The sequence below is a fragment of the Zingiber officinale genome, chromosome 3A (assembly GCF_018446385.1).
Source record: "Zingiber officinale cultivar Zhangliang chromosome 3A, Zo_v1.1, whole genome shotgun sequence".
Lineage (NCBI taxonomy): Eukaryota > Viridiplantae > Streptophyta > Magnoliopsida > Zingiberales > Zingiberaceae > Zingiber > Zingiber officinale.
The window spans coordinates 3,917,614-3,940,477 of NC_055990.1; the positions used below are offsets into that span (position 1 = coordinate 3,917,614).

The following is a 22,864-nucleotide window of genomic DNA, read 5'->3' on the forward strand; positions in this document are numbered from 1 at the left end:
ACTTTAAAGAGGTGGATACCACGTAAAATTAAAGATGTTAGTATTATTTTAAATTTCTATTATAATTCATCATCGACGAAGTGATTGCAGCTAGTTACTCCTCCTAACTTCTAAAGTGTCCTAATAATATTTTGTATGAACATTTTGCTATATTTTCTCCTAATAATATTTTGTATGAACATTTTGCTATATTTTCTCGAAGGATGATGATATTTTAAACAAAAGTCAATGAGATAAATCTCACCATCTTTATTTGTCTACGATAGCTACGCTAGGATGTTATTCATCGAATCTATGGGTAGTCCCCTCATTATCATTTATGTCTCGCCTCTATTTCGCTATTTTAGTATTCTCTTTAGGTTGCAGTCTCTCTCCACTTGGCCGCCGCCATCACAAGCTAGTAGCTACAACTACAAGCGATGTATTTTGTTAATAAAAAGAAGATCGAAGAGTGGTTTAAAAACAAAAACAAAAAAAAAGGATAGAAAAATGGAAGAAGTAATGAGAATGGATAGCATCGGCACATAATCTAATTTTGTCCATTTGTACTAATTGATTGGTTTACCAAATATTTTCCATTGATCATTCAAAACTCTTTATCCACCCTTTGAAAAATTTAAATAAATTATATGGAATTTAAACTAATTGGTACACTTGCAGAAGTGATACGATAAGACTTCCAACTTATCTTATCTCTAGAGCTTATCTTATTATTACTATTTTTTTTTATATTTATTTAAAAATAATCATCATTAAAAAAACTATCATAGATTTTTAAAATTGATTATTAGTGAATTCATTAAACATGCAAAGATCGTGAAGTGTTTGTGTCATTAGTTTAATTTTACAAAAAAAATGTCAATTTTTTGGGGATTTAATGAGAGAGAAAAAAAGTTTAATAAATTTCATATAAATGTTTGCTTCATGGTATTTTGTCCCGTGCGAGAGGGGCTATTGAACACGCAATTAGTTTGTATCGATTGATTGTGAGAGTGAGTTAATTAAGATAAGGATAAGGATTTGACATGTCAAGTCCTACAAGGAATATTAGATATTAATTTGTTTATTTTTTTCTTTTTGTTATTTAATAAATGTGATATTAAAATGTATACATAAATAGATTAAATTGCCTTAATGTTCTTGTCCAAATTAATTATGTTGAACTTTTATGCATTTTTCTTTTGGAATTTAATCATTATTTTTATTGTGTTATGTAATAATTACATATTTTAAAAAACAATAATATTTATTAAATTTATAGTGGCGACTTAAAACATGCCAAAGTTAAAAATTCTTTGTCCAAATTAATTATGGCTCATTTTTTAAGATTTTGAAAACTTTTATGACATTTTTTATTTTGGAATTTAATCATTATTTTTCTTGTGTTCCATATATACACACATATTTTTGAAAATTATATTAATTAAATTTATTTTCCTTTACAGTAGAGAAGATAATGATTTAAATAAATTGGTGGCAAATTAATTACATGCTAAAGGCACTCAATAGTTTTTTTGGAATTCAACAAAGTGCACAATTTATATTTGCTTTAGTGGAATAAAATAATTTATATTTATTAAAAAATAATTTTAAAATTTATTGAACCAAATATTCATGCATGAATGGATAAGGCCTACGAATAAGGGAAAGTTGCTTATCAATTATGGTTTGTCAGCCACCCCGGTGATAAGCAAATCTAAGCGATGTCTCGCTTGCCCTTTCACTGCCCGAGTACGAACGCCGTCTCCTACAGAGACATGTCTCTATTGGCTTTGTCTGACGGGCCCACATGCAGTGGTCCAATCATGACTCCAGTATTTCTGCGTCGTGTCGTCGGCAGGACACGTGATTTATCTCAGGAAAGCCTGCGCCTGCACATGGGAAGATCGTAAATGGTACAGGTACAGCAGACGAGTAAGCGTACGACGAGTAAAACAGCACAGTAAAATCGGGTCCCGCGCCCGACAATATTCACGAATTTACAATTCGCTCCCTCAAAAATATTGTAAGTGTCTCGGGAGAGGGGGCAATTGTGTTATATTTAAAATTATGAGCCTCTTTTACGCATTTCTCCTTTTTTTTTAACCAAAAAGGGAAAAAGATAGTAAAATCCCAAATTCCAATTCTGTCCTTGGCGCTCGCTATAAATGACCTGCGGCGCTCTGCTCTCTCCGTACCTTACTCTGTGCCCATCTCGGAGAGCAGAGCAGCTCGGTGTCCGCGGCGAGCGAGAGTGATGGCGAACTCGCAGACGGCCAACGTCGCGGTGAGGCCTTGGGCGGCCTCCGCTGGAACTAGGAAAACCCGCATGCACCGCCTCGTCGAGGAGGAGGGCTGCGTGCTCTTGCCCGGGATCTTCGACGCGCTCTCCGCCTCGGTCCTACAGAGCGCCGGATTCAAGGCCGGCTTCGTCTCCGGCTACGCCGTCTCCGCCTCCCGCCTCGGCATGCCTGACATCGGCCTCCTCACGTATGTTCTCCCCCTTCTCTGGCTTCGTTTCGTTGCTCTTTTTTTTTGTTTCCCTCTGTTCTGGCAGAGCTTCGAGCCGCGCTGTTACTCGCGATTTCTCTTCTATTTGTGAAATTGTAGGCCGCCGGAGATGGCGGATGCTGCTCGAGCGATTTGCGCGGCGGCTCCGAACGTTGTGTTCATCGTCGATGCTGGTAATCATATTTTCCCTCGTTTTGTCTATTTCCTTTTTTGAAAAATTGACTTCTCGAAGTTCTGAAAACCGGATTGGGGATCTGGGACATGAAATTTTCCCTATTTTCCTTCTACTTCTGTTTTTTTTCCCCTTTTTGACAGAACGTCCTTCTTGTTTCCTTCTTGCAATCCTTCTTAGTTATCGTTGTGCATCGTCTTAGTCGCTGATACACTCTTGGTTGAATAATGTTGGCAGATACAGGAGGTGGTAACGCCCTCAACGTTCAGAGGACTGTTAAAGACATAATGGCAACTGGTGCTGGTGGATTGTTCCTTGAGGTGCGATGCTTCCGGTTTCCTTCATTCTTATATTTGCTCCTAAACTTAAGATCTAACTTCGTTCTTTCTCTTACATTCGCATGAATTCCAGGATCAAGTCTGGCCAAAGAAGTGCGGTACGAGATCGACATTTTAATTTTCTTTATCTAGCTAAGTTTCTGTTCCAATAATCTCTCACCTAACGTTGTTTCCCTTCCCTTTGGCAATATCAGGACACATGCAAGGAAAACAGGTAATTGTCTGCACGGCTACATCATTCTGTTGAGTTTTCTAGACCATTAAGCCATATCTCGTACAATTCTCAGGTGATACCAGCAGAGGATCATGCAGCCAAGATAGCAGCTGCTCGAGAAGCGATCGGCGATGCGGATTTCTTTCTTGTCGCTCGGACTGATGCTCGTGCAACTGCCGGTGGTCTAAACGAAGCGATCGCACGGGCTAACCTCTACATGGAGGTACTAGATCAGCTGCGCATCGTCGTGCGAGCTTTTAGAATTTTCCCCTCACCACTTCTTCCGTGATCCACCATTGTGTGCAGGCAGGGGCGGATGCTTGCTTCGTCGAGGCTCCACGGAGCGACGACGAGATGAGGGAGGTGTGCAAGCGCACGAATGGCTTCCGGGCGGCCAACATGCTGGAAGGTGGGTTCACGCCGTTGCACACGCCGCAGGAGCTCAAGGAGATGGGATTCCACCTCGTCCTGCATTCCACCACTGCTGTTTACGCCTCGGCTCGCGCCTTGATCGACACGCTGAAAGTGCTGAAGGAGGAAGGGACGAGCAGAGACCACCTCCACAAGCTCACCACGTTCGAGGAGTTCAACAGTTTGATCGGACTGAAGGAGTACAACGAGACGGGCGCTCGATTTGAGAAATTCAAAGTGCCCTCCAACTGATCGATGCATGAGAATAGAGCAAGCAATTCGTGAGTGATGTTTACGGAGCTGAGTTGTTGTTTGGTAGATGGATTCGGTGTCGTGTTTGCGAGTGCGTTGTGTGGGCTGCCGCTGTTTGAATAAATTCTTTGCTGTTTGAATAAATTGAATGGCAAATTTGTTGGATGATAAAGTTGTCAAATTTACGACTGTAACGAGATTTTTAATGCAAGAGAACAATTACCTGGTTCAGCATTAATGAAGATGGGGAAATATTTCTCTAAAAAACATATTAGAACTTTTAAATCATACTTAGTTTCCAATAAATATTATATCTAAATACAGAAAAATAAATTGATTGTTATCTTCGGTCATTGAAAAATGCTTAAAAATCATCTTTATTATTTTAGAGTCTTTTAAACACTCCAAACATCTTTTTAATATTTATAGAACTCATTAGCTGAGTTAATCTTTAATATTATGGTAAATTATGATAAGATAATCTTATTATATTAAAATATATAATATACATATTAAGGTAAGATTTTAATTATATGCGCATTTAAATCTTACCATATATCACCTATAACAAAAAAAAAAGTGTCTAAAAATAAAATCTTCATTTGATAAGGATAAATTTGTAAAATAAAATATTTCCAAAAGGAAAAAACAGAGGAAAATATTACGGTAAAAATAATAATATATAATAAATTCGTAGGGTTATAATTGTATTGTTAAACAATTATACTGATGGAGTAGTGATAACGCCGGGGCTGTTAATTTGAGTTAGGTTTGGTCCATCCTTTCAAATAATTTAAGTTGATTGAGTTATGATTTTATCAACTTAAGTCCGCACGGACCAACCCGCTTAACCCTGTGACCCGCACGAGTCAACCCGCAATAGGATTGATTTGATCTGCGGATTAAGAAATATATGTAAATCAAACTTTATGTCAATTTATTATTATTATTTTATAATTTTAAAATAAAAATAATATTTTTTTATCAAACATGAATATTCTGTTTGTATCTATTTATATTTAAAATATCTATTTCAACATTTGAAGATATGAAACTTTTCTATTTTTTATTTTTAATGGGTATGTGAGATATGAAACTTTTCTATTTTTTATTTTTAATGGGTATGTGGGTTGATCCGTCTTTGATTTGGTTGGATTGAGAATTTTTCAATTCGCTTAGATGACGAGTCAACCTGTCTTGCCCCGTCAAATGGTTGACCTATCACAAGTCGATCCGCTCCACCATGTATTGATCCGTCTGACAACCATAAACTTGATTAACACAACCTTCTTTATGACTTAGTCAACATACTTCTTTATGACTTAGTCAACATAGTCCTCAGTTTATCCATTTGGAAAGGGGATTTGGGTCAAATTAGCCAACTCAGACATGAATTCAGGTTAGCTTAATTTGGTTCTGACCGAGCTTAACCCGAGTCAATTTAAGTCACATCCAGGTCATTAAGCAGCCTTAAAGGATGCGACTGTCATGCTCCAACAACCCTAAAAGATTTGTTCATTATACTCTTAGAACATCCACATCAACTATCCTATCCATTTTATCTTAAATTTTGAATAGAGTAACTAAAAGTCCTCTGCATCAGTTACTCTATCTATTCTCTAAATTTAGATTTGATAAATAGTGATTCTCTAAATTTAGGGAATGAAACCTCTACCATAAAAATAAAATAATATTTTTTTTAATCTCTCTCTTTCCACTCAATCTTTTCAATCTCTCTCCTTCCACTCATTTCATAAATATAATAATAAAAAATAGAAGAAAGAGAAGAAAATAATAAAAAAAAATTATGATGATAGAAATTTTAGGGTATTTGATGCAGTATGTAGTGAAAAGTAATTATTTAAATTTAATAAAATGGGTTATTTACCCTAAATTTTAGATATAGTAATAGAGAAATTGATATGCAGTGGCGGATCTAGGGCGCAGGGGGTGTCTTGAGCCCTCCTTGCTCCCGGAAAATTCCACCAATATACTGCAGTCCGAGGGGCAGCGAGAAAGAAGATAAGCTCCAACTCACTTCTTTAAGCACCCTCTTCTTTTTTTTTGTTGTCTAGATCCGCCACTGCTGATATGGATACCTAAAAAAACATGACTGATGTGCTCCATCAACTTCAAATGACACGATAGTTATGTTCTAGCAGTCCCTAAATGACACAATAGTTATCCTTCAAACGCCCCAAGTGACGCGACTGTTGTCCAGGCCGCTAGCAACCCCCAAGGGACATGACTGCTTATGCACCAGTCGGATTAAAGGAGGCAATAATTACAACAAATGTCGATTACAAACGATCATGTCGTGTTTAGGGGAGAAGTGAAGAGGTTTATCCTTGACAATAAAGGTCTCTCTTCATCTCTGATAATGATGTCAATTTTAAGAAGTATGGTAGGAGATAATGTTTTACTAATTTCCTTTCACGATTGTCTTTCCTCTGTAATTCTTTAGAGAATCTAATTTGAATGTCAAAAGGAAAAAAAATATTAATCAGGTTGGTAACGTCAAATTTGGGGTGATCGGTTTGGCCCCATGGAAATTTTCCACCGATCACTGGGTAAATCGGGAAGTGCTCGCAGCGGGCAGCTCAGGAGCTTAGCATCCGGGAAGCCTAGGAGCCCGGCATCGTTTAATTACGTGTCCCATTTGGAGAAAAAATATCTACAAATTCGTCATATCTGGGGCTCGAACCGTGAATATCTGGATGACAACCTGAATACCCTACCGTTGTACCATAACTCTGGTGACTTGAATGTCAAAAGGAAGGAGCATCGGAGGAGAGATATTTACCCAAGTTTATTCAATTATTTGGCATAGTAACAATCTACTCAATAAGAGTCAATTTGACCGGAGATGGACTGAATAGGGCTGACTCAACGTTAACTTGATACACATTTGACGTACCTAAAGAGCTTGGATATAGTGATGAGTCATCCCATCTCATGAATCCAACTAAATCAAATAATAAAAAAATTATTATTATTATTATTATTATTATATCATTTTTATCTTATTACTTTTAGTTGCATTCCCTCCCAAAAGCATCACAATGGGCATCATGCAGTGACTTTTTCAATTACAAACAACAAAATATACTAAAACTAAGAAAATAATTTAAAACTAAACATAAATTTTAGATGAATTTATATGTTATAAAAAAGAAAAGAAAATATTTTTTTTTTAAATAAAAATATTTAAAATTAATACATCTATAATAAATACAAGAATTCAAAAATATTTAAGATCGACATATCTATAATAAATTAATTTAATTTTTATATTGTAATAATTAATATTTTTATTTTATTAATTACTAAAAAAAATTGTCATCTCTATTGATCCTGTCTGAAAACTGTAGAAATAACACGCTGAACACAGTGGATCAGTGGTTGACTGGTAGAAGACTTTTTCCTCCGAGAAGAAATTTTCCTTTGATCCTGCGCATATGGAAACGATCCAACAAAACGTTAGTACCTAGAAACTAGGATGGGAGTCCCTGGCAAAGGCCCTCCGATGCTTAAATTAGTACAAGCCCGAGCGGGCGGATGAAAACAGTAGCAGATGCGTGCACGAGGATGAGTTGTACATGTTCAGATAGTGTATCTTCATTATGGAAAAGACTCCCCTTTTATATACCACCTCACATAACTTTCACAATCATGAGGTGACAAAGTGTGTCAGGGGTTGTTAGGTAAAGGAGAGGGGACAACCTAGGTAATATGTCATAATCATCCAAGGAATTTTTCATTTACCCATATGTATACCTCTTTTATTATTTATAGTTTTTATTATCACTGAGGTTAATGAAGAAAATTGCTGTTATAAGTGGTCAACTGATGGGGGATAAGATGGTCCCTGAATAAGGTTTCAGAAGAATATTCTCTGATAGGTTGTTACTGTTGGATCGTAGAATTCGCTAGGGGGGAATAGCGATATTTAAGAATTCAAAAATCAATTCGAGTATGCAGCAGAAATAAGAAAAATAAAGACAATGCTAACACAACCAATTTTATTTGGTTCGGAATCTTCGTCGACTTCTACTCCAAGGCTCATACTCATCGAGTGCTTCCGTTGGGCAATCACTAATAACTTGTAAAAATTATTACAAAAATGAGTACAGAAATTATTAAAAGAATACCGACAACAGAAATAGAAGATTAAATCGTAGGTTGTCGGAGAAGCTTCGCGACGCCGTAAGAGCAGTGCGCAACAAAGCAGTCGTAGCAGAAGTTGTTGTTTTGCTCCAGGTGGTGGCCTCCTTATATAGGAAGCTCCGGGCGCCGGGATCCCTTCTAGGTGCTTGGAGCATGACGTCGGCCAACTAATCGGCGTGCTCCTAGCTGTTAGGATAGAAATTGCCTTCCGGGTGCCCGAACCAGTTCCGGGCGCCCGAACCAGTTCCAAGCACCCGAACCAGTTCCGGGCGCCCGAACCATCATTTTCCAGCACACCTTTTTCCTGCAAGAAAATGTTAGTCCGAGGCAAAATACAATTTATACTACCCTACAAAATAAAGTATTAGCACAATTATATTTAAATAGAATAGTAATTAGATTCTGTCTCACCAAGACCATAATCTAGTCACAATCTCAACTTAGATTCCTGAAATGATTCTAAGTTGGATCAAAGCTTAAGTTCCCTAACAGGGAACACGTCCTCACCAAGTCACTCCCCTTCAGTGACTTACCTTAACTTACCTGCCAAACATCCGGTCAGCCCGTCCACCTATCTGGACTTCATGCCAGCTATTTGGTCAGTCTATCGACCTAGCTTGACTTAGTACCAGCTATCCGATCAATTCGTCGACCTAGTTGGTTTTCATACCAGATATCAGGTTAGCCCGTCAACCTATCTAGACTTCGCACCAGCTATCTGGTCGGCCCGTTGACCTAGCTGGGTTTCTCTTGCAAACTCAGTCAAAGTGTTAAATCACAATAAAACTAACTTAACATACTTTATCATTCATCAAAACCTGATTTAGACCGTTAGTGCTAACCGCACCAACAGTTAGGATGTTGTCTGTTGACTATATCTCAGTCGATCCTTAAGTCGACCACTTGATTGGGATGTTTGTCAAATAAATCTCAGATAGTCCTTAAGTCGGCCGCCTGATTGGGATGTTCACCTGCATTCTGCATAATCTGCTTTGTTGTGTATTATACTGCATGTATCCCAGCCGGTCGTTAAGGCCGACCGCCTTTATGTTAAATTTTGAGGGATGCCTTAAAGCAATCGTCTTATAGATTTTACTAAATATAGATTCACTATTTGAGTGCATATTATATATTTGATTCTTTTAAACTCATTTACTGAATGTTTACAATACAATTCATAGCATGAGAGAAATTGTGGTTGGACCACAACTAGTGATTATCTCTACATGTACAATTATGAACATATTGGAATTTGTCTAGTCGTCGAATTGATGCATTCAGATATCATTAATTATGTAAGACTAGCACGAGTTATACTCTTTGGTTACTCAAGCAATTGTTGTCTCACTGGCTAGAGACATTGGGATGTTGAGAGTTAAACGTGGATGCTAGTTATGATAACTAGTTCATTGGAGTGACTCACTGTAAGACTTCGTATGGTTATCTATATATATGGATATGTCTGTGAAACTCTTATCGCAGCTTGAGTGCAAGTTTCTTTTAACTTGAGGTATATAAGTCATCTTGGTCATGAAGACTTATACTTTGACATCTTAAACAAGCACCTCAGTGAGGTGTGGACCCGGGATGATTGGGTATAAGTCAAAATGTTCGAAGATGTTTGGATAGCCCACAGAGGATTCACCATTTTTGCGAGGAGACGTATACCTTATAGCCATGCGTTAGGATTATTACTCAAAATCTTTAGCAAAAGCATCACATGTTAAAAGTACGAGACTCTTGTACACATGTACGAGTGATTTGAATCCGTAGATCGAGGAAGTATTACTTGGGCTAGGTGTGACGTAGTCAGTTTAGTGGGGATAGACAGATAGCCCATGTCCTAAACCTTGTGAGTATAAAACAAGTGAAAGGAACAAGACACAACTCACTGTAGCTACTAAAGGGTTTAGAATTAGTTCTAAGATCGACTATAATTTTTCAACTAATTGGGGATCATGATATAATACTAGGTGACACTCATGATCGTTCTATAATTAAGTAGTTAATTATGGACGACCAAGATAATTCAGAAATCTATTGGGTCACACGTACTAACAAGTCTCTAAAAGACGTAAAATAAGTTAAAGAACAAGATTCTTAGATCAAGAGATAAATGTTTGGTTGAACTATACATAAGACAAATATGGAAATATTTGTCATAATGAAAGTGCAGATGAGCTACATCTCTTATGGTAGAGTTAAATTATATTTGGTTTAATCATGAATTAGTTATGAGCCAACTTGATTTAGTTGTGAACCAAACTAAGGGGTCAATGAGCTAATTTTTAGTTAATGGATAATGAGTTGGATTTGAGTTTTCTAATCAACTTATTAAAGAGGATTATATATAGATGTAATTGGGAGAGAATGAGATAGAAGTTTCATTATTTTATTGTTTGACTTTTGGAAACCCAATCCTCCTCTCCCTCTCCTCTCTCTCACGCCGCCAACAAGAGGGTTCTCCCTCTTGTTGCCATGACCACCACAAGGAAGAAAAACTCTCCCTTGTGTGTTTCTCTTCTTCTTCCTCTTGATCCATCTTTTTCGTGGCTAGTAACTTCTGAATGAGAGGTTTATACTCAAGGAGTTGTCTTGAGGAGCTTAGCGTGAATATGAATAGAAGCGAATTTCGACAACGTCACTACGGTTGATCCTTTCTCGTTATAGGTTATCCGTAAGGTATATCTAGCGCAAATTTACTTCTTGAAAAATTGTAATTATGCAATCATGTTTGATATGTGTATCCTTGTATGCGTGTAGTGTGTGATGTAATAATTAGGTATTATTATTGTTTTATTTTTAGTTGCGCATATTTACAAAACGTGTTCTAGCATACACCCGCATCGGACATATCCCTACACTTTATACCCGCCTTGATCATTAAGCCGCTTAGTTATATTTTGCACAGTCTTGAGATACTTGTTTGGAGAATGATATAATGCTTTTAGTCATGTTGGGAATCTATTTGAGAAATAATATAAAGATAATAATTAGGAGAACTAGACAAATATTTATAAAGATAAGACAAATATATAGGTCTCTAGGTCTATCAGCTGATTTTGAAATCGACTGATGGATCACCTTAAAATAACATGAAACCAGTTCCTATGTGTTCATCTAGTTCTCCTAATGGTAAAAATACTATTAAATATCAATTTAACGCAATATATTGAGAGTGAAGATTTTTTTGAAACTGTGACCGAATGAACCTAAATAAAATCAATGTAAGTTCATTCGACCAAAATTGGTTGAAGAACCTAAAGAGTTTCGAATGAAGTGAAACCAGATCCTATAAGTTCTTCTAGTTCTTATGATTATATTCATGTCCTCAAATATCAATTTGACTCAATATATTGAGAGTAGTGATTTTTTTCGCCCCAGGGCGTAACACAGACGGTGGGCGTATGACATCTCTGCGTAATGACAAGGGGCAATCTAAGGAATTGACGACCTGGGGTTTACCCCACCATGCGCCTGATATCTGTGTACCTGCATATATCTCCCTCTATATCCGTGGGGTTGACACTAGGGGATCGTTAATGTAGTGGATCTATATTTTTTGAGAGCAGTGATTTTTTTAGCACAAATTATTTTTTTAGATATATTCATATTTAAAAAATCACTGCTCTCAATATATTCAGTTAAATTAATGTTTGATAGTATTTTTACAATCAAGAAAACTAGACGAACATATAAGAATTAGTTTCATGTCATTTTGAGGTCTCTAGGTCCATCAGCTGGTTTCGGACGAAATCGATTTATGAACCTAAAGACCTCGAAATGACATGAAATCAGTTTCTATGTGTTTGTCTAGTTTTCCTGATTATAAAAATATTATCAAACATTAATTTGACCGAATATATTAAGGACATTGGTTTTTTAAATATGAATTAATTTTTTTTGGATTCATTCATATTTAAAAAATAATGCTCTTAATATATTAAGTTAAATTGATGTTTGATAATATTTTTACAATCAGGAAAATTAGACGAATAGAAATTGATTTTATACCATTCGAGTTCTTTAGATTTATCAGTCGAAATTGGCTGATGGATTTTTTTATAAGAATGAAATCGATTTAATTGGGAAAAAAATTGACTGATTTATTTTTCTAGTTGAATTGATTTAGGGACGAGGATAAAATTAAAAATGGGTATGCGATCTACTAATTTTAAAATTATAATACGTGGGATATTTTAAAAACTTATTTGGTAGGGTAAAAAGCTAACTTTACTTTAGAGCTTTCTAGAACAAAGACGGTTCGAAATATTCAAATGCCGCTATCAGCGGCACGCGCAGGAACCCTTGGTCACGATCGACTTAGGGCTCTCCATTTCGATTTCGATTTCGATCCTCTCTCCTCCAAGTCCTCTAGTCCGACCAATCAAGCAAGAAGATGAGCACCCACGCCGCCCCTCTTCCGAGAAGGAGCGGCCTCGCCTCCCGCCGCGCTCCGGCGGCGGTGAAGAAACCAGTTCCGTTTGAGAATGATAGCACCACTTCCGCAGCCGCCGCCGATACCCCCGTCGCCGCTGCAAACGGGAACGCCTCCAAGCCGAATTCTGCCAGCCTAGCACCGTACGATTGTTTCTCTTCGTTGTCTTACGAGTTTGCCTTTTTATGGATTTCTTCTTGTGATTTCTTTCTATTTGGATGGGACAGTGGGGAAAGGACTGTGAAGAAGCTGAGATTATCGAAAGCTTTGACTATTCCGGAAGGAACCACTGTTTCCGACGCGTGCAGGAGGATGGGGGCGCGTAGGGTCGATTCTGTGCTCCTGACGGATGCCAACGGGCTTCTCTCTGGTATTGTTACCGACAAGGTTGGTTTTGTTGATTTCTTTTGTTATTGATACTGCCATCTTCTTTGTTTATGAGGTTAAGTGTTTGTGCTGGGCTTGTTTGTCGCTTCTGCAGGATATTGCCACAAGGGTTATAGCGGAGGGTTTGAGGCCGCAGCAGACACCTGCGTCAAAGATAATGACTAGAAACCCAAATTTTGTAATGTCTGATACCCTTGCAATTGAGGCTCTGCAAAAAATGGTCCAAGGTTAGCTTATTCATGAATCATTGCGCCTTCACATTTATTTGCTCATAGATAATGCTTTCCTTCACATTCTGAACAGTTAGAAGTGAAAGTATCATGCCCGTACTTTTATGATAATTTTTTTTAACATTATTTTCTTTTATAAATGCCTCGACAAAACCTGAATTCTTACATCAAGTAAATGATCATAAATACCATTGATTGTGGCTGAACGAATCCTTCCTCTCTACACAACGTGAGTCTAAGTGTGAATTTGACAAATTGAACTGCTTTAATGGAGGTTATGTTATGTCGATAAAAATAATTTTCAATGCCATCTAACTAATTCAGAAGTACATTAAAATATAATCTTCCATAAAAACAAGGGGCATGTGTCCTAACATACCTAGACATACGACAATTATTATTTTTGGGAGAATATCTTAATTCTTCTCTAACCATGAGATGATATAGTAGTGAATTTGTTATATGTTATTTCCTAGAAGTGTATGAATGACACCCACTAAAATTATTAGAATGGTCCATTTTAGCTTTTCTAAATCTAAGCTCATTGTCCGCATAAGTATAATTGGGTTGATATTTTCACTTCTAAAATCTACATCTATTGTGTTTTTGTATATGGTGGAAGTTGTTGGGACCGGTTGAGCTAGAGGGAGGGGGAGGGGTTGAATAGCTCGCTTGCTTCGATGAAGATGATCTTGCAGCGGAATACTTGAAGCGAACAACTTTTCAATGCTAACACAAGGATTTACTCGTATCCACCTCCTTGAGGTGACTAATCCAAGGATCCACACGGTGCACACATTTACACTATAAAAACACTCCTTCTTGGAAACAATCCGGAGGAGGAGATGCCTCTTACAAGCTCACAACACAAAATACACTAAGAAGAGCAAGAATAAATACAATGAAATCTTACACAAGATTACAATAATGAAATCTTAACTTGCTCTCTTCTTGTTGCTCGAATCTGTCTCTTGAGTTGTGTTATTCAAAACGATCACGAAAAACCCTTTTATAGGGTTTTTGCTGGCGCCTTAGCCGATTCAACTTTTCCCTAATCGATTACTACGTCAACAACCTGCTTCGAACATATAGAATGACTTTTTTTTTGAACCCTAATCGATTGGTGAGTCATCCTAATCGATTCAAAGAACCTTAATCGATTACTCAATCAATTCCGCAACTCTATGTTCACTTGCAAAAAGGTCTTAATCGATTAGCACAATTAATTAAACCTTCTCGTGACAAAACACTACCTAATCGATTGACCCAATTGATTAGCGGTGGCTGAATCGATTGGGCCAATCGATTAGTAGTGGCTGAACCGATTGGGTCTTGTTTTCACGAATTTCTCTTCGCGAATCTCTTGGTCCTAATCGATTAGTCCAATCAATTAGGCTCGACCCAATCGATTCAGGCCCTTTTTGTGTTCTTGCAAGAACCTCTTAATCGATTACCTAATCGATTAGTTTAGGGCCAATAAATTGCCCTACCCTAACTTGTTTAATTCAAGTCTAGGGTTCTCTTGCCCAACGTTAGGTCAAGCGTGACCTGTTGGGACTTCTCCACCAAGTGTCCGGTCAATTCTTTGACCCACTTTGGACTTTTCTTCTCGTGTCAAGTATCCAGTCCTCCATAATCCACTTGGACTTCCAAACACCAAATGCCTGGTCAACCTTTGACCCACCTGGACTTTTCTTCTCGTGCCAAGTGTCCGGTTCTCCATAACCCACTTAGATTTCGAAACACTAGGTGTTCGGTCAATGTCTGACCTACCTGGATTCTCTAATGTCTGGCTTCACTCACCGGGATTGTTCTCCATCTAACTTCATTCACTAGGATTTTCCCACTGACTTCACTAACCAGGGTTTTCTCACTGCCTAGCTTCACTCACTAGGATTTTCAATTTCCTGATTTTTTACTAATCAGGACTTTCCATTTGTCTTGTTTCACTCACCCGGACTTCTACTCCAAGTGTCCGGTCCTCATGACCCACTTGATTTTTCTTCTTATGCATTCATCCCATTAGTCTTTGCCCTTGCCTAACCTCCAGTTAGGACTTTTCCAGTCGAGTATCCCGTCAACTTTGATCTACTTGGCTACTCTCTCATATCAAACTGGTCAACCTTTGACCAGAGGAGAATTGCATCAACAATCTTCCAAATGGACAATTACCTGCAATCTCTATATATTGTCAAACATCAAAACTCAAACTTGAGTTAAAGTAGTGAACTTTGACGACAATTGCACCGATAGAAGTTTGGGTGGCTTCTCTCATCATGCCATTTTAAAATATTGCTAAATAATGATGATTATGAAATAAAACATGTTGAATTAAATACAATGCAAACAAAAAAAAATGCATATGACATAAATAAACTAAGTGAAAGAAAAATAAAGAGGTCGCGTATATCACTTTTTTGACAAATAAAGATTAAACTAAATAAGAAACAATATGATGATATTTTACATTTTTTTATGATTTAAGATCAGTATAAACAAGGAAATTATGATACACAGTATAATTGTGAGAAAAATCAACCAATTAATTAAACAAGTTATTTTTAAAAATAGAAAGTACAATTATATCGAAAGCCTTTTTGATATTAAAGTCGCTACTAGGTTCTTGTCTTGATGCTCTTTTAATCTTGCCATTCAATCTTGTGTTGGATTTGTCTTGACTCGCAAGATGTCTTGTATTAAATCTAGTCTAAGATCATATAGTAAATTTCAATTGTATTGAAGTCTGCCTTGTTTTTTAAATCGCCGCTATAATAGATGTTTAGTAAGTCATCCCTTTTCATGCTTCTTGACCAATCAAAGAACAACAATTAGTAGTTGGTTGCTGAAGGAAGTTGGAGCCACTGGACAGCTGAGAGCGTCACACACTATCTGGATTGCTGGAAGAGGCAACCAGTGGTGAAGAAAAGGGAGGAATCACTGTGTTCGGGTGATGCCGCAACACAAACTAGAAGGGGTTAGCAGTGGATCTGTGGATGAAAATGATAGTGGTATCAAAGCCAGTCTCGATTTGTGACTTTGTGCTGATAAGGTTGGCAGGGAAGGCACAAGTGTTACTGATTGGCGTATCAGACAACAGCTCTAGCTACATATAGCACTGAGGAAATTGAGCGACTAAGAGAAGGAGAATCTGAGAGAAAAGAGGGAACGACTGAATTTGATCATGGCTGGTAGACTGGGACTGCAGCTGGCACTGAATTGAGACAATGCTAGATCAGGAGACAGGTGGATGCTGAAGGGAGCTGGAGGGTGTTCTCCTTGTGGGTGATGGGAGGAGTGGTTGCTTTGGGGGGGGGGGGGGGTAGCTTATGTTGAATTTTATGATGTACAAAGAGGAAGAATCAAGGAGCACCAAGATCAACGAACCACAGATCCGAAACCTTTCAGTGGTAGGGATTCGGCTGATGCAACACAAATACCTTTAAACCGTTGGAACAAAACTGATGAAGCAAAAGGTAAATGTCTTGCAAAGAGAAAATGGTCATCACACAAAATTAGCAAAAAGGAAATTTTATTAACCAAAGATTGAATATTAAATATGCATGCCACCACTTTCATAAACTCAATATCAACTAAACTAGGAAAGAAATACCAGTGATTAAGAAATACATTAATCCCAATAAAGTGTTACCAAATCTAAGAATCTTTACCATGCTAAAAGATGCTCATTAAATTTTACTAAATTAAAATTAATAAAAAGAATTGAGCACCTAAATTAGGACAATTACTTAAAGTCAGTTACATATTTAAAAATTCTAATTAAAATAAATTCCCAATTTCCATCAAGACTAAATGGTTTATAGAACAACTCAAAGTTATGGAAGAGTTGTTTACTCTAATTTTGTGTGGTAATTAGATCCTACATATGATTTGCAAAAAAGTAATCCTGAAGTGCTACAGATAATAGTACATACTTCATTAGATGATGATATACTTTAGAATTGGGAATTTTAGATCTTGATCATGCGATATAGACATTTACCAGAGAAGAGACTTTCCTAGTAGGAGCATTGATGTTTAGACCATATTGTCTTAATAAAGTTTATTGTTGCTCTGATCTTTTCGTAGGCACTATATTTTTTGTAATTACAACATTTCTAATTCTTCTTGACATTAACTGGTCTTTTGCAGGAAAATTTAGGCATCTTCCTGTAGTAGAAAATGGTGAAGTTATTGCCATGCTGGATATTACAAAATGCATGTATGATGCTATATCAAAAATGGAAAAAGCTGCTGAACAAGGTAGTGCTATTGCAGCTGCAGTTGAGGGAGTCGAACGTCAATGGGGAAACAACTTGTCAGGTTTATACAGAACACTACTTGATTAGGGTCCTCTGCTGTTGTTATTTGCAGCATGTGCATATGCTGAATTGCTTCTCAACATCTTCCCTGATCATAAGAGATGAGGGTTGAAAATCTACATGGTTAAAGAAAAAACTTATGTAAATTTGTTGAGACATCATTTTGTTTCAGATTCCTTTTACAATTTTACTGTTTGGAATGATAAACTAGAAATGTGTACTAACGTTGAGAGGGACATGATTTTGATTCATATTCCTTTTACAGTTTTTACTGTTTTGAATTATAAACTATAAATGTGTACCATGTTAGTTGGGCTTGGGCATGAAAGGAACTTTCACCTAGCTCTATGAAGTCCTTCCTCTCATTGTTTCACAACACAATTTGTCCTTAACATATACCTGATTTAGCTAGTGTTTGTGTTAGGTGGATTCAAGTTAGTATGTTTTTAGTCACATATGTGACAAAAGTGACATAGGCATGAGAAATGGATGATCTAGAAATGAGATGAAGGTAGAGGGACACGTGTCAATCAAAATAAGAATGAATTGATCAGTATGTTTCTGGTTACACACATGACATTGACTGAGGCATGAGAAATGTATGTATCTGAAAAGGAGATGAAGGTAGAGGGACATGTGTGCCAATCAAAATAAGAATGAATTGGTTCTTGTGTTCTAATGACATTGAAATTTCAGTTCTTATGGCTTGAATTATGAGTTTCTGCAATAGCAATTCTAACTTGTTAGTCCAATCTTTCGACCAAAATCAAATGAAGGGTTAAAAATGTAAAATTAACCTTTTTTATTAGTTATGTAAAGGATCTAATTTTAAATTATTAACACATATCTTGATAAGCCTAATGATAGTGTTTCTGAATGATGCATGAAAAAAAAAATTCTAGTTAGTTTTATAAGCTTCTTTATAATACATTTTTATTATTGGTTTTATAAGTTTGGTTTATTAGTCTCCAAAATGTTGGAATTGACATGACTTGATGATGATGGCATTGATAATAAAGCTTCTGTATCCTCTGTAAAAGTATGATGCAGTGATTCATTGGAGATGAGTTAGTGCATGTTTGTTCTTACGTGACTATTTTATGGCTGTTTAGGCTTTTTGAGAATTTAAGTTATTTATTATTCATTCCCTTTCCTTGATGCAGCGCCTTATGCTTTCATTGAAACTCTCCGAGAAAGAATGTTTAAGCCGACTCTATCAACTATTGTAACAGAACATTCAAAGTATGTCTATATGCTTTAATTTTGATGCTTCTCTTGCAGCAATGCTATTGTGATTGACCTTTTGGAAACCTATCTGCAGAGTTGTATTGGTATCTCCCTCAGATCCGGTCTCTGTTGCTACAAAAAAGATGCGTGAGTTTCGAGTTAACTCTGTGATTATACCAACAGGAAGTGGTGTTCATGGAATTCTAACGTATGCCACTCATTGTCTTTTTTAAATTTTTATTATTTATTTTTGACTCTGGCTGCTTGATAAGAATTATTTTTTGCTCCTGCTAATTTTTGTTTGTTGCAGCTCCAAGGATGTGCTTATGCGAGTAGTTGCTCAAAATCTTTCACCTGAACTGACTCCTGTTGAAAAGGTAGTCTATGTAAACTGATTTTATAAAATTTCCATGTCCTAAATCCATTTTACGCAAGGGTTTTATAATTGTTACGCATTATAGCCCTGAACCACTCCTCCAGGTCAGGTCTGGTCTCTAAAAGCCATGTTGTCTTCTTGTAGTTTGAATATTTGTATTGAGGTTTACTCCTTAAATTTAGGAATTAGGATATATACACATTTCATCATTATTCTACAATTGCAGTTTCTGATCATAGGTTCATGATTATTCTATTCATCTGTTCATCATCCTTGTTGGATTATTTCATAAAGAAAATTCCTAGAAAGAGAAACAAAACTTGGTAAACCATCTGTGTCTGTTATCACTAGGATTGGTGCAATGGAGTTCCTGTCATGGTTTCTGAAGCTAACCTATTTCACTCTGGATTCCTGAGTTGGGTGTATTTAGTTAGGATGGAAGCTGTCTCAAAATTGTCAAATATGATACACAATATATCAGATTGAAAGGGCATCATATCAGCATAATAATTTGATAGAGGTATGATATTATCAGCTTTATATATGAGATTTTTTGTGGTGCAAGTGCAACAATATGCAGTATGGCTGTATTGATCTAGGTTGGTTGCTATGTAGCACGGGTTCTCTGATTTTTTTTTTTTGAAGTATCGGACACGGATACGGATATGATACGCAAATATGCATATCGGATACGGCCAAAAACTTGTCATGGACTTTTTTGAGGTTTGACTAGGTGGATACGTTTTGGACACGACAAGCATACGGCTAGGATACATTCTTCCAAGATACGTTTGGGCAAAATTGCAAATATTTAAAATTTTTGGGGGTTTATTGAAAAAACTTGAAAAATAATTAATAAAAATGAATTGGGTTGTGGGCTTTTAAATCCTAAACCTTAATCTTTTTCTACTCGCCTCTCATCCTACTCACTTCTCATCACCTCTTTGACGTCGCTCGCCTCCCTTTCTGCTCTCGTCGCAGCTCGCCATGTAAGTCCTAAATTATTGTTTTCGATTCTGCTCCGCTTCTCTAAAGTGCTTAGACCCTAAGCATTTTGTTAGAAAGATTTGATTTATAAATTTGAATATAAGCCCTAATTTGACTTTCAATTTTTTCGATAAATAGTATGTAAAAGTTCTTTCATGATCTTTCAATACTATATATATATATATATATATATATATATAGAAAATTTTCCGTATCGCCGTATCCGTATAGTATTCGATACTATACCCGTACCCGTATCCATGCAATATAGGTTGGTTGGTTTTGGCAGGTCAAGTTGCGATTCCTAGCAGATGGCCAATAAACAGTCATTATTGGGAAGATTGGATGTAGGAAAAAGTAATTGAAATTAGATTGATAAGGATTGATGCTATGGAGTTGAATTGACAATTTGTAATGTGATTCTTAGCAAGTCTGGATTCCTGGGGAGGAGACTCATGACAAGTTGACAAAAATTGAGCCTATTTAGCCGGACAATTCATGGAATCTTCTAATTTTATCGTATCATTACAGGTTAACTCTAAGGATGCAAATTGATATGTAACATGGTCAATTTATATTCTGTGAAGTAATTGATAATCAATTTATATGAAGTGTAGTTGAATTTACTAGTAATTTTCTTTGATAAACATGTTGCATTTTGTCAATTTTGTATCATCAAATGAATTATCTATTGAATAAACATAATTGTTCACGTCAATTTTCACTCTTCATTATTCGTGTTGATATTGTTCTCAAGGTTGTAGTTCTTTAAATCATGTTGTTTAGGGATTTCCAATGGCTATTGAATTTCAATAACGTAAAAAATCTTATATAATGTTTCAAATCTTTATGAATTTTTAGGATGTTGGATTTGTGAATTTCATTCCAACAAGTATCATTATGAGTCATCCTTTAATTTCCATTTTATAGGTGATGACGTTGAACCCTGAATGTGCCACACTTGACACCACAATTCTTGATGCATTGCACATTATGCATGATGGAAAGTTCTTACATGTTCCAGTACTAGACTCAGGTACCATCTATCATTTATTTTTGCACATGAAGAAATTTGTTAACATTTTTTGTTCTGATTTTCTGCTACATCTTCAACAACAGATGGCCACATTGTTGCTTGTTTGGATGTTCTGCAATTAACACATGCAGCCATTTCCATGGTATTTAATATGCCTTTGTATTTGCAGTTACATATTGAAAAAGATTTCCCATTGCTCTTTGAACATGAAATTTAATTTCATCTTGAACAAGAGAAACAATTGGTTGTACTTTTAATCTCCAATCAAATTTTGAGTTTCATGGTTTTGTGTTTTTTCTGGTCCTATCAAATTTGCAGAGCTCTCTTGTAAGCGCATTGTTCTAGCAGATTAAGAAAATTTGAACTTGCATTAACATAATTAATATTTGAACAAGCAACAGGTACAAGATGTAGTTTCATCTTTGTTTTCTTCTCTTTTTTTTTCTTTGGCATTACTCTTCTTTGTTATTGTTGGTGCTCCTGTTGGTTCTTCCTCTCTCTGTGGTGTTTCTTTTTGATGGTTGAAAAGTTAAATTGAAGGACAAGTCATGGCAAGGGAATCTTCAATTATTTGCTGGTTCTAGATTTTACCATTCGAGATAGATTTTGTCTTGAGCGTACCAGAAAATATGTTGGCACAAACAGGACAGTAAAATTTACTCGTGCTGGCATGATATATTTTCATGGTAAAAAAACTGAGACCACCAACTGGCAAGTCATGACTAGGTATTCTTAGCTATCTTTCTCAATTTTTTATTAAAAATTGAGACCAACTGTTGGTAATTTTGCCATCCAACCTATATGCTGCATTCTAATTCTAATGATCATTGTCATCTACACGCAATTAATGGAGTCTAGGTGCTACAGCAAGGCGGTGGTAGAAAACAAGAAATAATTTTCTTGGTATTGAGATCATGCAAGCTTATTTATTTCTTTTGACTCACTTGGAGGGTTGTTCCAAGACTTGACTATATAATGGCCTCTTTTGAAAGCTTGTGGGAACAATTTGGAAAATAAGAATTATCTTGAGCTCTTAAGCTTGTTTAGAAGATATTATCTTCTTTTTATCTTGCTCTAAACTCTTTTGGTGGATTCCTAGAGTGGTGAGTGTTGAGTAGTTCCTTGTGTTTCCTCCTACTTCTCTGATTACTCGGTGTCAAATTGGTATCAGAGCTTTGGTCTGCAATGGCTGGTCGTAGAAGAAAGGGACCAAACGATGAGGATCCTCAAGCTCGTCAAAGGAACCTTCGTGATATCGAGTTAGAAGATTTAAGGAGACAAGTGCAACAACTCGAGCAACGCCTTCCGTGTGGCAAACATCATGAATATGATGTTGATGGTCATGATTCAGATGGTGGTTCTACAAATAATGATGTGGATTTCAATCCATTTCATGATGATGACGACTCATGTGACCGTGCTTCTCGTGGTCCACAGTTCCGAAGAGACAATGTCCGCAACAAGTCTTTTGATTTTAAAGTTGATATTCCAAATTTTGAAGGAAGAAATAATCCCAATGAATTCATTGATTGACTCAATTCCGTTGAGAGAGTCTTTGAGTTCAAAGATGTTCAAGAAGATAGAAAGGTGAAGCTGGTGGCTATCAAGTTAAAAAAATATGCATCCATTTGGTGGGAACACCTTAAGAAGCAACGTATGCGAGATGGCAAGCAAAAGATCAGAACGTGGGACAAAATGAAGAAGGAGTTAAGGAGGAAATTTTTGCCGGATAATTATCGGCAAGATACTTTTCTTAAATATCACAACTTCAAGCAGAAGGATTTGTTCGTGGAAGACTACGTGGCTGAATTTGAAAATCT

The 22,864-nt window shown here is 36.5% G+C and overlaps 2 protein-coding genes across 3 annotated transcripts; both read left to right on the forward strand.

Moving 5' to 3' along the window:
- The first annotated feature begins 2,179 nt into the window (after nucleotides 1-2,179).
- On the forward strand, nucleotides 2,180-4,042 carry LOC122053517 (carboxyvinyl-carboxyphosphonate phosphorylmutase, chloroplastic-like). The gene is made up of 7 exons (XM_042615571.1): nucleotides 2,180-2,469; nucleotides 2,590-2,663; nucleotides 2,900-2,982; nucleotides 3,074-3,098; nucleotides 3,195-3,214; nucleotides 3,288-3,437; nucleotides 3,521-4,042. The coding sequence occupies exons 1-7, from the start codon at nucleotides 2,237-2,239 to the stop codon at nucleotides 3,875-3,877; spliced, it is 942 nt and encodes a 313-aa protein (XP_042471505.1). The 5' UTR covers nucleotides 2,180-2,236; the 3' UTR covers nucleotides 3,878-4,042.
- Nucleotides 4,043-12,296: 8,254 nt separating this feature from the next.
- LOC122051072 (CBS domain-containing protein CBSCBSPB3-like) lies at nucleotides 12,297-21,355 on the forward strand. 2 transcript variants are annotated; one of them, XM_042612008.1, is made up of 9 exons: nucleotides 12,301-12,625; nucleotides 12,710-12,869; nucleotides 12,964-13,096; nucleotides 17,249-17,419; nucleotides 18,582-18,660; nucleotides 18,740-18,853; nucleotides 18,956-19,022; nucleotides 20,939-21,044; nucleotides 21,128-21,355. In XM_042612008.1, exons 1-9 carry the CDS (start codon nucleotides 12,444-12,446, stop codon nucleotides 21,259-21,261), a joined length of 1,146 nt encoding a protein of 381 aa, XP_042467942.1. In that variant the 5' UTR covers nucleotides 12,301-12,443; the 3' UTR covers nucleotides 21,262-21,355. The 2 variants fall into 2 exon arrangements, with proteins under 2 accessions (XP_042467943.1, XP_042467942.1); XM_042612009.1 differs by lacking the exons at nucleotides 20,939-21,044; nucleotides 21,128-21,355 and adding an exon at nucleotides 19,373-20,121 and having other exon boundaries at nucleotides 12,297-12,625.
- The last annotated feature ends 1,509 nt before the right edge of the window (nucleotides 21,356-22,864 follow it).